Genomic DNA, 22406 nt, shown 5'->3' with positions numbered 1-22406 from the left:
TGCTGAAAAGAATATAGGCTTATAGAGAACGTGGCATCTGATACCATGTATATACCTCTTGACATCTACAATAAAAATGTGACTATTGGCAACTTTTATCTTAAATTACTTTTCTAGACTCGATGTTCATTGATTAGCTAAACAATTACATCTCTGTAGTGTATGTAGCTTAGCAAATGTTTATTGGTTTAATTTTTCTCTTCTCTATTTTTAAAGCGGATCGATTGAATTCTCCCAAATTCTATAAACCAAAGAAACCTACATAAGAGTACACAAAACAAGTGCGCGACGTTTACCTGTTACAACCCCTCTTTTTGTTTATTCCGTAGAGCCAGCAATACCGATTTCCTGTTCTCACGATCCTCTTCATTAAGCTAATTTCTTCTTTTGTTAAGTTGTTTATTCGTTCACGCAGCCTTTTAAATGAGATAGCAGATAACTTCCGCGTAGGGTATTGATTATATAATGCTTGTTTTCTTGGCTTTCCTCAGTTAAAGGTTTTTAAGCTAAATATCTCCAATACATACATTACCTTGATGAACGAAAAGCATAAATAGATCTAATAAATGAATGCTAAAGGCAGTGAACATGGCAGCTTCCCTTTAAATGCTGAGATGTCTGTATGACGAGACTCAAAAAGGCCTCCATGAGGAAACGGGTCTCATAATTAACATAAAATGTACCCATGTCAAGGTACTAAACTAAGAATACAATGAGTAGGGTTTTCATAACATAGGTTTATTCACTAAAGGGAGAGATGATGGTTTGCAGGAGAGTTGTGTTGAAGCTCCTTTACAGCCCTTGTGAACTATTGCTCCGGGAAGAGCTTGGCTACCATGAGCGAGATAACTTCAGTGCATCCTCACCTGTTAAATGATGTGGTTTACAGAGACAGCCCGCCTTGCTTGAGAAACGGGCCAGTTTTGGCCCTTCATAATGAACAATGATGTAGGAGTTAAACTACCACTCTCCATTTAGTGGATAAACCCCTCAGCGTGCTATGTGTCAGAAAGTGTATGTAGATTATGGTCAGATTTTTAGTACATGTAAACCAAGGCAAAACATTCCTTGTTTCATCTTTTGTTGTTAACCATATCTGTGCGTTCTTGTCTCCCGTTGCTAATTAACGTCTTATTTTATGATTGGTAAACAATCGCTTGATTGCAATTAACTTCTACCAGGACCTCCTTGGCATTTTGTCAGTATTAGGTTTGATTGATTTCTTGTAAAATGATGTCTTTTGACAGAGTTGTTCAGCCGCAGGAAGGGCAGCTGTATGAAGAAGAAGATGAAGAAGAAGAGCTGCCCACTGAAGGTGCCCAAGCAGAAGAAGAGACGCCCGGCCCGATGAAGAGAAAGCGACAACCAAGCATGTCAGAGACCATGCCTCTATACACTCTTTGCAAAGAGGATTTGGAGAGCATGGACAAAGAAGTAAGTTTACTGATTGCATGGAGAGATGGTGGGAAAAAATCAAGAGCTCTTCTTAATTTAAAAACCAAAGCAGATCTTAAGCGAGTGTTTTGATGCTAGCATACTGGAGCTGCTGCGGTGAACATACCTATTGGGATTTTTATTTAATTTTTTTTTTTATTTGGCTTAGTTCTAATTAGTTCTTACGAATAAGCATATGCGACGCGATGTGGTTTTAAGTGTGATTTATTGTTGTGTTATTAGAGATCTTGTAATTTTCTGAACGCTGAAAGGGAAGTGCAGGCCAAAGCAATGTGTTCTACATCTCTCTGCCACTAAGAGGTTAAACATGGCTGCAAAGTGCACCAATTCTTAGGTCCAGGATATAGGTGGCATTTTACATTTACTTTTTCTGGAAGGTAAATATTGACGTCTGTGCTATGGAGCACTTGTAAGTGCCCTTATTAATTTGTATGAGTAATTCTCGTGTATTGATTTAAACCCCTTCATTCCATCTTAACCGCGATGGAGCTGCACCGACCCATTAAAATGCTTAGTTTATATTGTACATTTGGAAAAAATGTGTAGAATCCATCCTTGCTTTTTTTTGTGATGGATAAAACTGAATTTTATTTTGTTTGGCAATGGACTACTGTTTGTTTCTAAACATGTCAGATGTGAGGTGTGCAGATTCTGTTTTACCTGGATTTTCTTTTAATTATTTTTGGCATGGTCTATTAAATGTATTAATAATGTCCTGCGAAGTGTGTGTTTGTAACGTGGAACATTGGCAGCCGCTAGGTTTATTCCTTCCAGAAGTCAAGTGCCTGAAAATGCACATGCGATTAGACAGGAGCCAGCCTTGCATGCAGTTTATGTGCCACTGCTTTATGATGGACAATGGCACATGTTGGGGGGAAACCGGTATTCTGAGCTCCTCTGTGAAACATCTTAGTAAATATGCCCTTTTTATTCCTTACCCGGGGAGCTGTCACTTTTCAGATCACAAATGAATCATGCAGTGGAAACCATCTATCATTTGTGGTGTTTGTTTTTTAATGTTCATGTTGTTGAGGTTTTCCAGCTGTGACGTTACATCTGTTTCCTTTTCTCATGATGCCGGCCGAGACTGCATCGAAATACTCGTCTTTGGCTGCTATAAGCCCACACGAGCAGGGCCCTCTTCTCTAAGATTTTATTGTGCGTGAATTTAGATGATTTTACTGTCTTTGTTGTAACAGCGCTACGGAATCTCCTGGCGCTATATAAATAAAGGTAATGTAGTGTATGTTAGGGATTGAACTTGATACAGATGACTGATCCCACACACAACACAGCAGAAAATAAGTGGAACTTTTTAACTAAATGAAATAGAAGTTAGGATTTGGGATAACGTGGCGCTTCTAGGTATAACAAATCTACAAAGAAATGCTTTCAGGGTGTTCTCCGAGATAATTGTGCCCATAGCGTCCCTCAGTGATCCACTCAGCCATGTGGAGACATGAAATGAAACATTTAGATTTCTAGACAGATGCTGTTAAGAATGCCAAAGGCATACAACGATATTCCTAACCAAAAAAGTGGCACTTTTCAGACAAATCTGATTTTTATTATTTTTTTGTATTTTTATTATGGTGAACAGATTCTGTAGCGCTGTAGAGGGCCACTTAGAACTTTCTCATCTGATTTAGCTCTAAAACCAGCCGGTCCCTTTCAGTACAATTGGAAATGTGAAAGAGATTACAGTTGTTAAAGGGTTAATTTACATTGAGGTTTAAGGTGGACTATGTAACTGTGTAGATCTTGGATGTGGGATTTCCTCTTTACTTCACTCGCAGAGCTAGCGGTCACGTTGGCTGCTGCATCGAAGAACTTCCGAGATGCGTCGTCCTTGTTCCAACTTTATTTGTGTCTTGGCGTTTGTTTCCAAATTCTTCCTAAACCGGCTTTGTCGTTTGGGAATTATTCTAGTTTATTCACTCGGAGAATCCAATTTAGGTAACAGAACCTTCCACGGCTTAGAGTGCTTTGGTCTGCTCATAATAAATTACGTCCGCTACTTTTTTTCCATCCTTGTTTTCTTGCTTTCTCAAGTTTGTGTCCTCCTGGGCCTCTTGGTATACAGGTAAGTTTATATAAAACTTGTAAAAAAAAAATTAAGAAAAAACAAAACATGTGCCTGCTTAGCAAAGAAGTGTTTTGTTTTTTGTTTTTTTCTTCCATAAGACAAATTTTAGAAACGCTGTTTAAGCTTTTATTACTAATGTGGCAAATTCACATAAGGATTCAGGAGCTGACAAACGACGTCTACTCATGCATTATTGATGTTCTGCCGCTAAATAGATCAAATAGCGGTGTATTCTTTGTTCCTTTTTGCAGAACATTTTTAAGGAAGCAAAACATAATGATGAAAAATTCACAAAACTTTATATGGAACCGTGTTTTGTAATTTGAAGTATTGTGACCCATGAGATCATAACGAAGGCCACGATTGCGTTTCAACGAGCAGATGAGTAACATTTTCTAGCTTAAGACACTTCGGTTTCCCTAAGTGAGGGTTATTTTTAGTATGTGTCTTGTGTGTTTTTCTCCCATGAGCTGTGGCTGAGCACAAGTAACCTGGTTTCAATTAAACCTGGCTTTTAAGGGGATACAAGCCTGTCGGCACGGCAGCCGTTTTATGTTGGGAAACCTGTCTAGGTGTCAAGGGTAAAGTCCCACAAAGGACTTGAAACAAATGGCCTCAAGATCTGTTCGGAGACCTTTTTATTTAATTAGGACGGTGGTATATAGGTGGAACAGCCTCCTAACAGAGGTTGTAGAGCTTCATAGAGTAAGATAGGTTCAGTATAGCTGTAGGCATGTTTACACCAAGACCAAGGACTGATTATGGTCCAAGCCTTTACAGCAGGAAAAATCGACGGACTAGAAGGACCGAATGGCTCTTACCTGCTTTCAAGTTCTATGTTTCTATAGCAAAGTCTTTGAAATCTATGGACGTATATGCTTGAACTTTGGAAGGACTGCCGTTGAGGTATGTGAGTTGAACTCTCATTTGCGTCCACAGGAGCTCGGCTCGCGGACATGCTTTCTCCTTGTGGCTTGTACATCCTTTATTTAATTAAAAACAAGGTAGCTTGTCCCATGTTCACTGCAAACCGCTCTTTTTGCACAGGCTTTGTACCTTGTTACTGCTGCCTTGAACATTTTTTGTGAATTTTAGTTTTGTTCTTTTGTCATTTAAATGCTGAAAGTGCTTTAAATAGCCAAAAAATCCACATACTGACTTTTTTTGCTTTTGAAATGCATGCTTTTGTATCATTATGTGACTATATACAGTAATATTTCCTGAATATGCCAGTTATATTCCTTGGCAATTATTCACAGAATGGAAAGGGATTTCTGCGCGGCTGTGATTTTCTGCAATTAGGTGTCCTGATTTTAATGTTTCCCTTCTCTCGTGTCGTTAGTACGGCTGAACTATTTGGGCTTCTCATAGTGTTTCGCCTCATGGTTTCTGGGTACTTTTCTCTGCCGTTCTTGACAGTCCGCCGCTACGTTCCCTGACAAAGGCGAAGCCGCAGGAACAGGTTGTGCGCAGCGTGCTTAGTGCAGAACATCTGACCGCGCGTGGTGTGGGTAATAATGAGTGCTACTTATGTACCCTGCGGTGGCACTTTCGAGCGCCTACATTTTGTACCGTGGCTAAAAATAAATGCAAAAACAGCAGGTTTCATTTTAAAACATAACCTTGTTATTGAAAATTGTTAAATCATTTCTGCTGGCTCTTTTAGAAAATAATTAATGGTTATTGTGCTTCCATTGGCCTCTCTCTCTCTGCAATTCTCCACCCGTCATCCCACTTATTTATTGGGGGGGGGGGGCTGTCACTTGCTTGGCCATGGGAGATGCCTACTGTGGAAATATCAGTGTTCAGGTATGCCAGGAGAGGAAGGTTAGTAGAGAAACACCCCCCCCCCAAAGCTCTTCACGTGGTCTGTGTGGTTTGTATGTGTGATCGTGTTGACACCTAAACCTAGCCAGCTGGTTATCTGCAGTGTCTGTCTGTATTCATCCTTCAGATAATCTGCTTCTATAGTCTCTATAAACGTACCATCAAAATCTTTAGCCCGTGAAGTGTGTTTAGACTATTCGAGTGGCATAGCTGATAGCGGGTGCTGATACTCTAATGGTTAATACCGTTAACCTGTATGTTGTGTGTTAAGACCAGCACACAGACTGGGTTTATTTTGCAATATATTGGCTCTGTTTATTTTTATTACTTTTCACTCTCAACGTAAAATATTCAAAGTCTGTAATGTTGACATCAGGAAGCGTCAGGGAGGGAAAAGGGTTAAAGATTTTGGTTGAAGGTATTGATTATATCAGGGCTTGACAAATTTGTTGTGAATCTAGGCGCCAGGTAAAAAAGTTAGGAGCCAGGATTTTTTTAAACTAACAGTTGGTCAGGAGTGATCTGATCATCATCAGCCCACTTACTAAACTCACAGCATTTGACCTGGAAGCACCCTGGACTTTCAGGTCAGTGCTGTTTTTTTTTTATTATTATTATTTAACTCTTTCAATGCTGATGTTCCATTGGAGCACAGCATTGACTGATATTTAGTCCCCACAAGCTTGAGGGGACAAATGTTAACCCCTGCAATGCCACGAATGTGTCATACACAATTGTGGCATTGAAGGGGTTAACGCTGCACTGTCGCTCTCAGGGAGCGATCAGGCAGCAGGGGGGTGTTGGGCTGCTCTCCACACTCATGGGGAGACCAAACAACCCTCTCCCCTGTCCCCGAAGCTGCCTCTGGCAGCTGGGACTCAATTGCTGGTCTATAAACCAGCCATTGCAGGGGGCAGTCTCTAATGACTGCTGTAGGCTTCCATGCCTACAGGGATCATCAAAGGGCTTGTGGGGGCTCGTTTTTGCTGTTGCTGGTCTGCCTGGGCTTCCAGGCAGACCACCAGCAGCAGAGCCCCTTACAAAACGGGAATTAACCCCTAAATGCCGCGATCGCGGCATTGAAGGGGTTAACGCTGCACTGTCGCTCTCATGGAGCGATCAGGCAGCAGGGGGATGTTGTGTCAGGTCCCCACACTTGTGTGGGGACCCAATCAACACACAACCTCCTTCCCTGAAGCTGCCTGTGGCAGCTGAAAACGCGATTGCTGGTTTTGCAGCAATCACGTTTCCAGCCTACAGGCTCACTCCGTGGGAGTGATCTCAGGCTCGGGGGCGGGCTCAGAGTGGCTGTGCTGTCTGCCCAGACTCCTGGGCAGAAAGCAGCAGCAGCGCCCCCGTGTGGTGACTCAGCCTCTTACATCCACAATTTTTTCTGGATGTAAGAGGCTGACAAAACCTAGGCGCCTGGGATTTGTCGAGCCCTGGATTATATTTCTGGTTCTAGATCTATAGAGACACTTCTATGCTATAAATGTTTCCTGTCCCATGTGCAAAGCTGTCAGGTTTGCTTCCCTTTGATGTCTATGTGGCGACGTTCACCGGCTCCTACTGTCCATCACAGTGAACACTGCTACTGTAAGGACCCGGAAAAGCCAATAAAACATAAAACTAATTGAACCTTCAAAGGTCGGTCGATGCGAGCTTCCCTTTTCTAAAATGTACGAAAATGTTCTTGGGACTCTACAGGGTCCCCCACCGAAGGGGGTCCTGTTTTAGTGCTCGGTATTCCTGCAGTCTATGGCCTATATGAACTCTAGCAAAGTGTTCAACATAATTCAGATGAAGAAAACCTTCTTTCGGTCTATTAAAGTGTGGCATTGATTGGCATTTTTCTAGATTTCTATTAGTTCTACCCAAATGAAAGTGGGAGTCTATGCAAGATATACGCAAATTACACTGAGGAAATTTAGATTGTAAGCTCCAACGATCGGTGACTCCTCACCTCTGCTCAGCCCTTGAACTTGCTCCGCAGAACTGCAAAACACGACGACGCTAAATAATGCATAGATAACGTGTGTATAGATAGATATAGATAGATGCTATTAGCGGCAAGTTGTACGTGTTCAAAACTGTCTTGTTTTGTAAATGAATGATAAAAAGCAGCATACGATGGATGTCTCAATCATATAAAGCTGGTGCTCTCGGAGTAGCTGGCTTAGACATACGCTTTAGTTCGGTAAAAATGCTCAAGTTAACCCCAGTCACGTTGGCTTGCTTTACGCTTTCTGAATGTTGGGTTGCACCTGTATTTGCTCTTCTTATGGTGAGACGGCAATGGCCGTGTTTGCGTATTCACGTTCTGGTTTTTCCCCCTGTTCTGCTCACATTGACATAGCCTGCGTTACTGAATTGCGTCTCGCTGATTCAAGGTGATCAAACCCACTTAGGATGCTGAGCGTTCCATGCGTCTTATTACATGCAGTAGATGTTGTGAAAGAAAATATCGGGAGTGCAAGGTAAAATGAGTCTTGCCATCCCCGACTACACCACCTCCCCGTGATTTACATTTTAAGGGAGATATTGCTTTTGCCTACAATACAGACTTGTTCTCGCGCCAGGAGGATGAATTGCCGAACCCTAATGTATTCCGTAAATATGGAGGCTGCTGTTTTGTGCATAGTTTGTGTTCTAAGACTCATTTTTCATATGCTAAGTAATGAAAGTGCTTCATTGTTATGTTAAACAGTTTTTCAGCGCATAACAAGGATTAAATCTTATCTTTGTGGGCAAAGTAATATGATTCCCCGCAATCCAAAAACTAAAATGATACGACGGCATCTCAAACAATAAAAGACCCTTAATTATAAGTCAAAGCAGAATGTTTAAAAAGTATATATACCGCATAAAGTTTAGTTGTGCATTTTGGGCTGTTTGTATATTTCTGTATATCTTTCTTACTGGGACAATTTTAAAGTCGTAAAATGAATTGGTCGTCATGATTTTTACATTCGGACCCGTTAAGGTACAGGTGTTGGGCCATTTATTGGGAGTTATAGAAGTACAAGTGTGTGTGTGAAATCTATATTATATATATATATATATATATATATATATATATATATATATATATATATATATATATATATATATATATATATATATATATATATAATATTAGGGCTGCAACTAACGATTATTTTCATAATCAATTAGTTGGCCGATTATTTTTTTTCGATTAATCGGATAAAAAAAATGAATGTAAATTTTTCATTTAATTAATTTAATAAACTATGTTAAATACAAACAGCAGAATAAAAAAAACTTTGATAAAATGCATTTCTTGTCTTTATTTCTCAACCAGCCCCCCCAATTTATGCACATTTGAGCCCAGGCTTGCCACGCTGCCTCCCCGACATGACACTCCACGCTGCCTCCCACATATGCCACTGTGCCTGGTACGCCTTATACCCCCTGATACACCACTCCATCCTCCCCAGACATGCCACCCTGCCTCCCTGACATGCCATGCTTCCCTCCCCACATATGCCATTCCACTCTACCCCCAGATATGCCACTGTGGCCCCAGATATGCCTTATACACCCTGATACACCACTCAGTGTCCTCCCCAGACATGCCACACTGCCCTCCCCACATATGCCTTATATACCGTATATGCCTTATACCCCCAGATATGTCACTCCGTCCTCCCCAGATATGCCTTATACCTTACATTTTATAAATAAGTACTGGGTTAATCTTCACTGCCCCCAAGATTTAGATTCCCCTTAGTTTGCCCCCCCCCTTTATCTCTTACTGCACCTTAAGTTAACTTTATTAAATTAACCCTCAGTCCTCATAATTAAATTAACCCAAAACACCCCATTAACCATAACGACCCCTAAATTAACTCTAAATACCCCATCAAAACAACTACCCTAAATTAACCCTAAAGACCCCATCAACCACAACATCCCCTAAATTAACCCTAAACACACCATTAACCACAACTGCCTCAAATTAACCCCAAACACAACATTAACCACAGCTGCTCCTAAATTAACCCTAAACACCCCATTATCCATAGCTGCCCCTAAATTAACCTTAAACACCCATTAACCATAACTGCCCCTAAAATAGCCCTAAACACCCCATTAACCATAGCTGACCCTAAATTAGCCCTAAACACCTCATTAACCATAGCTGACCCTAAACATCCCATTAACCGTAACTGCTCCTAAATTAACCCCCACCTCCCCTAACTTTCAGCAGCCCAAATATTAATTTTATACTTAGTTAGATGAGTGTCACAGCCATGTGGTTCTGGCCTTCTGGGAGAAGGAAGGGGCGGGGCCAGTTGTTGTCACAGTGATTACAGGGAGGGACTGGTAAGTAGGAGCTGCTGCTGTGAGTCAGACTAAACAGATTATATAATGAGGGGTAGTTTTAAGAGCTAATTGATAATGAAATTCGTTGGCAACGATTTTCATTATCGATTTTATCGATTAGTTGTTGCAGCCCTAAGATATATATATATATATATATATATATATATATATATATATATATATATAATTACTCTACCGTTAAGTTTGGGGTCACTTCGCAATTTCCTTTTTTTATTTATTTATTTATTTATAGAAAGCAGAAGAAATGGGTCAGATACTGTGTTTACATTGTTAATGTTGTACATGACCATTGTAACAGGAAATGTGTGATTTGTTACGGAATATCTTCAATGGTGTACTCGGCCCATTTATCACTCCCGTCACTCCTGTGTTCCAAAGCCAGGCTTTGTAAAAGCGTAATTGATCATTAGAAACTCTTTTGCAAGTATAAGACACAGCTAGACATGCCCTTGTTTTCCATGAAAACTGTTAAGTAAATGGTGGGGGATATATTATAAAAGTATTGGCCTGTTCCTGGCAATTTATACACCAACTCGCATGTTCTGTAGAACTGGAGTTTGTTGAGGAGGTGAAAGGGAAATATGTCTGGCCACCGGCTTCGTGATGCCTTTTGTATAACTAGACATTGCAGGCCTTTGATCTGCCGGCTTTTTTTTGTAAAACTTGTGACACGAACCTAGTTACTGTGTTTTTATGCCATGGCCGCAGCTGCTAATTGCATCGTCTACTCCTTGATTCATGACAGGTCGATGACATTTTAGGGGAAGGGAGTGATGACAGCGATGGTGAAAACAAGAAGAAGCCTGTAAAAGAGAAGAAACAGCAGAGCACAGCACAAGAGAATGTAGCCAAGAACCCCGAAGAAAGGACAGAGTCCTCGTCGTCGAGTGAACAGAGCCTGTCTGGCAGCGCGACCCGGTAAGTTCATTCACGCCTTTTGCTCATTCTGGTCGCAGCAATTAAAATCTCTCGGCATCGTTATTTCTCTTGATTAGCTACAGAGCTACGTGAGTGTATGTTTGGAGCACCGTAGTTTGCCTTTGCTGATGAAGATCTAGACGGTGACAGTGCCTGCCTCTGATAACAATAGAAGTGATCGCCTCTTCCACATCAATTTTGGTGTTTGCTACAGAAGCGTCACATCGTGATATTTTTTGCAAATATGTACAGATCTCTTATTGAAACCCATTTACACGGCTTTAAGTACACCTTGCTGGCACACAGGCAGACGTTAAGGTGACGTCCCTGTAGCCTTAGTTTTTACACATCTCCATACAGATGTTTATAAGAAGCAATTGTCGAACACAAATGGAGCCATCCATAGAAATACTGCACTGGCTCACTTGGTGGGTTTTGCCCCAGAAGCTTCACAAATGTGGTCCAGGGTATCCATACATTTCTATCGTTTAATGCAGTGTAGTAGATGCAATGAAATGTCCCAGTAACTAGACAAAATGATTACATGTTATTAAATAGTTTCTTTATGGGCCTTTCTGTGGCCTCTCTGCCTTGCAGCTTAGGGGTATTCTTGCAAAACTAAGGAGTTGAAAAGAGGAATTAGTGTGCATTTCAATTAAGCGCTTAAAGACTGATGTACCAGTCATAGAGGCAAAGCTTTAAGTCATGTAAAGTATGATTGATTTGCAGCTTGCACACTGATGCTTGCAAGATAAAGCAAATGATGGCAACCTCGCGTTCTCCATCATATTGATGGCCCTCGTTTCCGCCGATGACTACTTGAATGCACACAATGCGAAATCAAATAGATGAGCGTTGGCGATTATGCGCACGTCTAACCGCCACATCCGCCTGTGATTAATCTTTTAATAAATAGGCAAGCACACAGCATCGGTTAGTGACGTTTTTCGCAGTTAATATTCTAAGCTCTAAGAATGCAATCGTAATCTTGTATTTTTTGACAGTTGACTTTTTTTTCCAAGATTCATATCTTGAATATTTTTAACAGAGGTTTACATCAGGATTACAAACTGGAGTGTACATAATGTCAGAGCAGGCTTATTAATGTTCTGGGTAATGTTTTTTATATAAAGCAAGGTTTAATAAAGAACACCTTCATAGGACATGTTTAGGTGTTAAGATTTTCATGCTATGGTATCTGTGGTCTCTCTTGTCTAATTTGACAAATCCCAAGGAATATTGTCATTTTGCTCCTTTCTGGATATATCTCCTCTGCTGTAATGGTAGGAGCTCCTGAGAGTAATGTTCTTCGCTGCTGCTGCTTTTTCATGTCTACAAAACCATAATGTGGGTAGGTTTTTCTCACGATAAGTATTGTATGTTTGAATAATTATGTCTGTACATGTAATGGTTTAGCTATAACTGCTGGTGAATAAGACATTTTGTTCAACAAAATTGCATTTTTTAGTGGGGAAAAGAAACGGATAAAAAAAACTGCTGAGCATAATAGGTTAGCGTATGAGATCATTAATGTTCTTTTTTTGAAATGGCTTTTATATTTTACTTTGGAAGTTTAGAAAGTTCCAGACTGCCCTGCACTTTTCATTTTTTGTGGATGTCATTGCGGTAATGAAGAAGACCCTAAACCACCTCGTGTTTCCAGTTCTTGTTCCCCTACCTGCTGGGTTTTAAATGGTAGCAAAAGTAGCCCAGTGTGTCATGGTATAAAAAAAATAATGATCTTTTTTTGTTTTTTGGAATGTCTTAAACCTGCAGAAATCTACAGATGCTGTCTTGTGCAAGTGGCCAAAGCTTTTGTTTGAGAACTTTGAAAAGGCTTCTGTACTAAAAAGGGACGTGCCATCTTCTCATATGTTTGTCCGTTGACAGGATCTAATTATCTATAAAATACCAGACACTGTCTACGTTAGAGGCTACCATGCGGAGGCATTGGAGAGGTAGCTATGCCCTTTTCAGTCTTTGACTTTGACAAATGGTACAGCGGTTTGATTTCATCATCGCTTACCAAGTCCAGGTGTATGCTTCCTGTACGCTTACCTGGAGCTTCAGATTTTCAGGCTTGAAGAGATCTATTACTTTGCTTTCATCAGCTGTATTAAGACCAGATAGTTCAACCTATTGGATCGGGGGTGGGGTTTTTTTTTTTTAATGGCTTTATCTTATCACTGATTGGTTTCACCGAATATTTTATATATATATATATCTATATCTATATATATATATATATATATATATATATATATATATATATAGATATATAGATATATAGATATATAATTTTTTTTTTAAACTAATCCCCTTTTAGTTAAATTCACTAAAGTCTAACTTCAGTAAGCTTCTGCTTCAAGAAGAGCTTTGCTAGCCCTGTAATATGCATAACTAAATGCATGAACTATGCATTATGCTCGGTCAGCATAGCCAGTCCTCTAGGAACAACTTACCAGGAATGGTGCACCGCAGTGTATTATGTGAAATGAAACAATAACAATCGCCAACTTTTCCACCACTTCTGCTTTAGTGAATAAACCTCTTTATACAGGGTATATCAAAAGGAAATGAAAGTCGTTTGGGGGCTATTTATAACTAGTGGTTCTACTTCTGTGCCTGTTCTTCGCAATTATTTTTTCATTGCATAAGTAGGGCCATGCACAGTGTGCTTCCTAGCAGCCAGCTCCAGTACTTCCCTACATAAGATTCACAATCTCCATCTGGTTTTAATGGGATCATATCCAATGCATTCTTGGTTGGTGGGTCTTTCTGGGGCATTACATAGTCTCTCTTTTAAATCGTATTTGCAAAGAATTTGGAAATGCTGACCACTGATCTGTAAACTGATGCAACTCATGGAAATGTTTATTTGACGTCCTATTCAATATTCATAATGTTAAGTGCAGAGATTAATATTTAATTCACGGTTAAAATCATAAATGTTCCATTTGGAAGTAGAAGTTTTGTTTTAAGATATAATTATAGCTGGTGTGATAAAGAAAAAAAATAATTTTTTTAAAATCTTTTCTAAGGGTTTAATTACGGCTCAGTAAAATGTTTAGTTGAAATAAGATGTCTGGTGTGTATCATATTGTGCCCAAAATGAATTGCTTTTTAAATAAAAACCTGTGGAATCTTAGTGGATAGGTCTTGCTTTCTAATTTATGACCACTGGAATTGCGTAGGTTTAAATATAGATAATACGCACATTAAACCTTTCATAAAGCAGTAATTAAAATTGTGAATGCAAGTGTGAAATTTTTTTTTTTTTTTTTTCTTTTCCCCAGTTCATCTTTTATTTGTCTAAAAAGGAGTAGGCAGAATAGCTAATTTTCACTTTGCCCACAGTAACAGGATGAAATCGGTTAAACCCATTAAATACACTATTTATATCCGTTAAAGAATTGACAAAGTCAACATTAAACACTAAAATCATTAGTCGGTTTCCACTGCCCATGATGGCTCTGTGGTTAATGGCTTCAGATAATATAACTTAACCCAGCACATGCCACTGCTTAGTAGGAATGGTCCCAAAAAATGTAATGAATGGCAAGTGAGAAGAGTCCCAGGAGCCAACATGTGTTTGTGTGTGTGTGTATATATATATATATATATATATATATATATATATATATATATATATATATATATATATATATATATATATATAATTTTTTTATTATATTTTTGCTATAAATGTATCTAATCCAACCTTTTGTGAATTGGGCAGGACACCAATGTATGGAGTCAACCATCAATAGTGTGAAGATGTAACCAACTCGCCATAAGCACAAAAGGATCTTCATAGTGGAACAGCCTTTATTGGTTTCAGGCAAAATGGTGGTTATTTTCCCCTTCCATTCACCATTACAAAGAGTGGGCCACATAAACATGGCAGAGATACCTTAATGAGGAAGAGGAATAATCATGCAGACCTGAAAGCAGATTGATGGCTGTCCACCATGCTATCTATATATATAAGCAAGTCGGTTTAGTGTAGTGGTTTGGGGAAAGTGGTTTATCCGCTTGAAGTACTACTCGCTTTGGCTGCGTAGCTATTTAGCACGTCGCATATGGTTCCTTTGACTAAATATATGTGATGTTGTGAAGTTTGAGTAACCATTGATTTTTTTTTTCCTCCTTTCATTCTGGTGAGATAATCTTGGCCTTTGCTAAGGAAACAAACTGGTGGAAGTAATGATACATTAATAATCTGTACTTTTTCCACTGAAAAGTTTTCATATGAAGAACATTTTCATGCAATTATATTTAATTATATACCATCTGCTGAAATGCTTTTGTCGTTTTGACTTCACCCTCTTGCAATTACCAGCGTATAACTCTTTAATTCATTGAACTAATGAAAAAATCAGGACTTTTTCTGGACAGGTAGCAGTGTGAAAGGCTACGGTTAGAATTATTTGCTAGAACAACTGTATTTAGCGGTGCAAAGGTCCGTTTGTGTTACAAATTATTCAACAGGAAATGTTGAACTTTTCTCCAGAAATCTTCCAAGAGCTTCTAGTAAACTGAAAGAAACATAATAATAATCAGACGGCGGTAAAGCTACATGCAATATATATATATATATAATAAATTGCTTTGTTGGGCCTTTCCTATGGTCACTGATAAGACTGTTTTTCACAATATGTGGCAGGTTCACTCTTTGTGTGTCTGCGTATAATAGATTTGAAGAAAGAGGCATTGTAAGGTAATGTATCAATGATTTAATGATATACACCTCGTGATAACTTGTACAGTCTACATAATCTCTGTGTGGGGGTGAACGCCATCCAGGACCATATGAATACTCCGTGATGCTAATTACTGGTTTCTTGACCCGTTTACACACGAATTTCTTTAGTTTTCAACATGCTCTCATTTAAGAAGAGTTTGTCATCTTCTCTCTAGTTGGCATGTTAGCCTGTGAAGCAGGTGTACCCACCAGATGTACTATTAACACAGTCCCAACAGGTTTGACTCCTCTAAGAAAGCGGAGTTGAGACTTGACTTTTTCCCCTGTCTATGTATGTATGTGAAATAAAGCAAAAGACCTATTTGGATCTTTATCAGAGCCATTAAAAATGGTACATGGTCTAACAAAGTGTTCCAGGAAATACTTGTATACAATAGAAAGGAGAAACTATAAAAGATTCAAATATGTCATGGGATTAAATAAAGTCTAAAAGAGGAACATTTTCAATAGAGACGAGTGTCTGAACCGTAGGGTTTGATTTAAAGTTAGATGGTAGAAGACTAAATAGCAGTGCAAGAACTTTCTACTTTACACAACGAGTAGGAGGTATACGGAGCAAACGCCGTAAAGGAATTTAATTTATAGACCTACCCAACTTTCTTAAAGAATGAGAAAAAGTTGTTCAAATGGGGCAGACTAAACGGGCCAATTTGTTTTTCTGCGGTCATTATCTGTATTTGTATCTTCTTGACCATTTATAGACCTTAAATAATGGATCATTTGCACATCTTCCAAGAGTTGGTGCCTAGGTTTTTACAGCAATTATTAAAAATATAGGCTACTATTTGTTCAGCCTTACAGTCCAGATGTCCAGACATTGTAAAAGGCTCATCAACACGATGTCTGGACCGTCGACAGCGAATACATGCAGTGTCAGTAATATTTTATTCAAGAGCAGCAATAAATGTACCTTCTGGATTCCTCGCAATGCCATTAGTCATACAAAACACATGGGGGAAAAGACAGATCTAAACTGCGCTAATATAGAAGTTGAAAAAAATGTCACAGTTAAAATAAAACTAAATGAAAAAGTTAGAGGATTGATGCATCATCTAAATTCTCATTTAACATTGTTCAACCTCAAGGGATCCACAAAAAAGTTCTGCAAAAAACCAAAACTTAACAAAACGTTGAATATGCAAACCTAGGTGTTCCTACATTCCCATACTTTTCACAGTTACCAAGAAGTTTGTGTTGGTTGTGAAGTAAGTAAAGATTGCATTAAACTATAATATTAATATTATAATATTTTTATATATATATATATATATATATATATATATATATATATAAGTACCGTATTTGCTCTATTATAAGACGACCCTGATTATAAGACGACCCCCCCAAAATCTGAATATTAACTTAGGAAAAAAAGAAAAAGCCTGAATATAAGACGACCCCAAAGGAAAAAAGTTTTACCAGTAAATGTTAATTCATGTAAACTATTTTTTTTAATAAAAGCTATGATTGAGAAAAATATTTTTTTTGTTTTTATTTCTTGTATTTTCCAATCTGTCCCCCAGTTACGCACATCTGCCCCCAGGCTTGCCACTCCAATATGGCACTGTGGCCCATGATATGCCTTTTAACCCTCTATATGCCACTGTGCCCCATGGTATGCCTTTTGACCCACTATGTGCCACTCTGCCTCCAGAAATGCCTTATACCCCTATATCCCATTCTGGCATTTAGGGGGTTAAAATGCATATTATGGGGCAGAGTGGCATATAGGGAGGTATAAGGCATTTCAGGAGGCAGAGTGGCATTAAGGGAGTTAAAAGGCATTGTATAGAGCACTCTGCCTCCAGAAATGCCTTATACCCCTATATGCCACTCTGGCATTTAGGGGGTTAAAAGGCATATTATGGGGCAGAGTGGCATATAGGGAGGTATAAGGCATTTCAGGAGGCAGAGTGCTCTATTAAATGCCCCCTTAACGCCACTCCAGAAATGCCCTATGCCCCCATTTAACACACACACACACCCTATACCCCCATTTAACTAACTAACATACACACTCTCTCTCTCCCCCCCTCTCCCCGCTCTCCCCCCTCTCTTACCGGTGCTTCCAGCCGGGGCAGCGGGTTGACGTCGTCTTCCGCTGCAGTCGGAAGGAGGTGTGGCTAGCAGCGGGGGTTTGTATGCGTCCGTCGCGTATACTTTCCCCGGCTGTCAGAGATCAGAGTTCCCCGCACCGGTGCGGGGAACTCTGATCTCTGACAGTCGGGGAAGGTCTATGCGACGGACGCAGACAACCCCCGCTGCTAGCCACACCTCCTTCCGGCTGCAGCGGACGTTGTCTACGCGGATCGCGTAGACGTCAACCCGCTGCCCCGGCAACACAGCAGGAAGCACCGGTAAGTGTGTGTATGATGGGGGGGGGTGAGATAGGAGGATCCAGGTCCCCTGCAGCGGTGCGGGGGATCTGGATCTTAGTCTCCTAATCAGACCTCTATTTGAGGTCTGATTAGAAGACGACCCCGATTAGAAGACGAGGGGTATTTTTCAGAGCATTTGCTCTGAAAAAAACCTTGTCTTATAATCGAGCAAATACGGTATATTATATACATGCACTTTGTAATTGGCAGTTTCACCAATTTCGGGGAACTCGTTTTATGAATGTTTAATACAAATGAGTTTTTAAAAGCACAGGGCATAAAAGGTTTGACTTACTAAGACAACGAACGGTTAGCTAGGAGCAGTGAGCTGAATAATTGGCCTCCCACCGAAAATGTTAATTAGATTGGTGATTATTGTATTTATGGCCAGCATCTTGCTTTGAGCAGTCTCTGTAATGAATTCTAAATGTAGGTTTGTTAGTATTAATTAAAAAAAAATTAATGTAAACCACCTTGGATAGATAAGATTTGTGTCTCTTCCTACATCACCATTACAGGCAGTATGTCAGTCCTCTTGGGCATTTAGGTAAACACACCATTATGAGCGACACTGTCACAACTATAACTACATGCAGTGATGCAGCATTCTGACTCCCTATGCTCTATTCTGTTGTATATTTACATACTAAAGGGGTTAAAATTAACAATGGTAGTTAAAAATATTATGTTTTCAGGCAGTGGTTTTAGGCATTGAGGTGAAAAACTGGCCAACAAAGGAAAATGTCGAAGGACACTTTATGGGTCAGAAGTGATGCTTGGTGGTGGAATGGACAATGGGAAAGGTGGAATAATAAACATAATTACTTTGTATATTCATTTTTAAGTTTTAAATGTCTGTTTTGTAACGGTGTTATGGGATCTGCTGGCACGTTATAAAAATGTCCCCCCTCTCCCTTCGCTTTTCTAGTGTGCACATAATGTTTTCTAGCTATTTCTTTCTATGTTTTCTTAGGACTGTGTACCATTTTAATGGACCTTTTGAATTATACACATTATTTTAGGTAAGGTTTTGTCAGTGATCTATAAAGTGACATTAGGACAACTTTTTTTTCCCTACTGATACAACTTTTCCTGTTTCATTACAACTGCTTCTTCAGATTTCAGTCTTTTGATATAGTAAATACCAAATCCCTGTTTTTCTAAGTAATTGTCAGCATTGTATATTTAGTCTGTATTTTGATTTTTGATGTTTGCGTTGTAAATGCATCATTTTAGACGCATTGCCTTTACAGGCTAGACTAAAAGACCAAAAGTCTTCTACAGTGGTTCTGCATGAGGACCAAATTTGCTTTTGTTTTTTTGTTTTATGTTTCACCACTTACAAACTGTACTCGCCTAGTGTAAATGAGAAATAAAAACCCAAAGTATAATCATATACCAGTCAGTTTGGATACATGATATGCCTAGGATTTGCATTTATTTTGGCAGTAACAGGGCAAAATTTTCTCACCAATCCAATTCAAATTGGGTTGTAGAAATATAATTTTGCTTTTTAAATTGTGCGTTTCCACTTTGGATTTCTTGAGCAGGATCTGTCCAACTGCAGAAAATAAAAATTTGTGTTCAGCAACATCCCCTGAGTACAGCAATCAGTTTTAGCATTTTTGGGGAAAGCTACAGTGTCAAAATTGGAACATGTGCAGATTTCATAGTTGAAATTTTGGCAGTAGTTTTACGGGACCCATGTCCTATTAGGAACGCGCAAGTGGCCCCCAAATCTAATACCCCTTTAAAACTATATATTTAAAAATAGGAGACAACCCAGGGAATAGACTTGCACGGCACATGTGCAACTGCAAAAAATACCCTCTAATTTCTGCTCAGTAGCATCCCCCAAGTTCCTCAAGTTGAGGTGCATCTTTTTTGTTTAGGGAATGTGTACAGGGTGGAAAAGGTGGTGATCTTTTATATATTTTACTATTTTAAAAGTTTAAATATGTTTATAGATTTTTTTTTAATATTTTTATTTTTTGTGCACCTTTCTCTGCAGCTAGAGATCCCATATGAGGGTCTTTTCAGGACACCATGGATCTCTTGAAACAGGAAATCCTTGTGATGTCACTAAAAGGGTTTCACCTGTGGTACCAGTTAACTGTGCTCATATGGCATTGTACGCTTGGCTTTTTATTGTTTTTACTTCTGTAGAAGGAGAAACTTCTGTTTCTCTCTTTCCACTCATACTCCCACAGGCTCCTGTGACGGCCTGGCCCACATCCTGCAGCAATCATTCTGTCTTTAACAACACAGTGATGTGGCCGAGCTGCACACTTCTGCTTTCCTGATCACATTTACAAGTGTGATCAGGAGCAGAAGAACCTGCACGGGAGACCCAATCAAGTTCTCTATGAACCCCTTCGGATCTCCGTGACTGTCAGGGCATCGCCTGAACGTTCAGGAATTTAAATCCCCATAATGTGAAAAGGCTTATTTTGAGCACTCTTACATTAGATCGCTGAGCTTGGGACCATAAGTTTAGACCCCGACTAGAAGGGGTTGACCAGGCTGTCAATTGACATTTTCCTTTTATTGAGATACCTGACACACTGTGCTGTGGCTTCCAAAATAGTTTTAGTTGCTCCTGTAATAAATTGTGCCCTAACAGAGAACTTGACGACATTTTTCCATGTATATAAAATCATCCTTTCCAAAATATATAATTGCATTATCCAAAATACTAAATTGGTTAAGCTGGATGACCCACAGATCTATCTTTTTGTGACCATCAAATAGCTTTCTCATGAGTTGATTCCTTAATTGGTTGGAACAAGAGGTTTATTTTTAGCAGTGCTGCATAAGTCCAGTCCTCGAGGGCAGCACATTCCTAAACTTGAGCACAGATATATCTATTAAAGCTTTATTAAGCTAATTGTTTTCAGGCAAAGATGCACAAAGTTAATTGCCTATTTGTGGCCCTCAAGGACTGGAGTTCAGCAGCCCTGATCTGTAATTTCTATAAGCAACAATGGAGTTTCTAATTAACAGTAGAATTATAAAGTCCAACTTTCTGCTTTAATATGTAATTGTCAAAAATATCTTTGTCTGAGATACTTTTCAGTTTCATACTCCTAGTGTCATCCTGGGGACCTCTGCTGGTCTGAACATGTTCTAAAAATGTTTTGTAAACATGCTTATATTACTTACAAAGAAGAGTGGTTGTTTGGGGGTTTTTATTTGCAATTGAACATTTGTTGTTGTTGTTGTTTTTTAAATTAAGAACCTTGAAAATGGCTTATTTAATATAGTTTTTCTGCAAACAAAGGAAATTGAGAGAATATGGTGTGGGTAATGCAATCATCTGTAGCTTATTATGACATCAGGGCTTTTTTTAAAAACTCAATTAGTTCACACTTTCTGTTTTCTCCAGAGGTCAGAAGAGAAAACTGGATGAGGAGGAAGATGCCAGCGACTCTAGCAATGAGGATGAGGAGGGAAGCAGCTCTGAGGCTGATGAAATGGCAGCAGCAATTGAAGCAGAGCTAAGCGATTTCATGTAATACTCAAACCACTAGAGGACAAATTAATCCTTCATGAACATGCAGACAAAACTGAACTCTTGCCACTTTGAGTGTATAATCTCACTTTCCTTTTCTGTATTTTATTTGTTTTCTTCAGAAACATATATGTATATTTGGTGGATTTAACTTGTTTTTACACATTTTGAGTTAGTCTTTTTAAATAAGCGTTACACATTTGATTATTTCTTTTTTCTATCGGTTTGGTTCAGTTGTGATTTTTAAGAAATGGAGAAAAAAAGTATTAGTTGGAAATTATCCCATGCCAAAGACATGTTTATGCTCTTTTTCTGAGTATCGTATAATAGGAAAGTCTGTTTTTATTTTTTTTTTATTATTATTATTTTGGCTTTTGTTTTTTGCACTCAGTGGTTGGAGGTTTCCTGTCCATCCCCGGGCAGAAGCTTATGTAAGAAATCCAATAATTGCGTGCTTTCCACATTTATCAGACACAAGACGTTTTTAAAAGAAAAATATATTTGTATAGATGCAGTGAATGTTATACGACACATTGGAAACTTGCTTCTAACAGACAACGACTTAAATGTTTTTTACGTGTTCAGTTGTGTGCTAGTTTGGTTTAGAAAAGCTGTGTGTACATTTTTAACCTTGCCTCTGTCAGCTCGTGTTGTAGCTCAGTGTTCTGTACTGCCACAGGGAGCTTTCTTAATTTACTGTGTTCTAGACAGAGAATATCTTCATATAGGATTTTATTCAATTAAGAGGACTAATGTAAAGTTTTTGTATATTCTATTTCATATTTGACCGGCAAAAAAGATTTTCTTTTCAATTAATAAAACAAATTCATTTTTGTAGACTTTTGAGTTTCTCTTCTTATTCTGTAAATCTTAATATGACGAGTAATTCACACATTTTTAAACTTGAAGAAACTGCACATGATTAATTAGATTCAAGAAATATTATGCAGTATAGTACAAAACTTTTAAGGGAGTTTAATGCTGTTCTTTAAGTTTCTTGGAAACTTACCTCCTCCTACTGCTGCTGTGAGAAATGTACAAACATAACGAAGAGCATCAAACTAATTTTAATCAAAGACAACATGAGTAAAATGCTTT

At 38.9% G+C, this 22406-nt stretch overlaps 1 protein-coding gene across 1 annotated transcript in view; it reads left to right on the top strand.

Annotated features, from left to right (window-relative positions):
• CTDP1 (CTD phosphatase subunit 1) overlaps positions 1 to 22147 on the top strand; it is a 42268-nt gene extending 20121 nt beyond the window's left edge. The window contains exons 11-13 of the mRNA XM_053466369.1: positions 1248 to 1434; positions 10482 to 10654; positions 21183 to 22147. Coding sequence (XP_053322344.1) covers positions 1248 to 1434; positions 10482 to 10654; positions 21183 to 21312 — 490 coding nt within the window. The 3' untranslated portion in view covers positions 21313 to 22147. The remainder of the gene's footprint in view (positions 1 to 1247; positions 1435 to 10481; positions 10655 to 21182) is intronic.
• Positions 22148 to 22406: the final 259 nt, after the last annotated feature.

This window comes from Spea bombifrons, chromosome 5, assembly GCF_027358695.1.
Source record: "Spea bombifrons isolate aSpeBom1 chromosome 5, aSpeBom1.2.pri, whole genome shotgun sequence".
Classification (NCBI taxonomy): Eukaryota; Metazoa; Chordata; class Amphibia; order Anura; family Pelobatidae; genus Spea; species Spea bombifrons.
The sequence above is the reverse complement of the archived record's forward strand: the minus strand, read 5'-3'. Positions and strand labels throughout refer to the sequence as shown.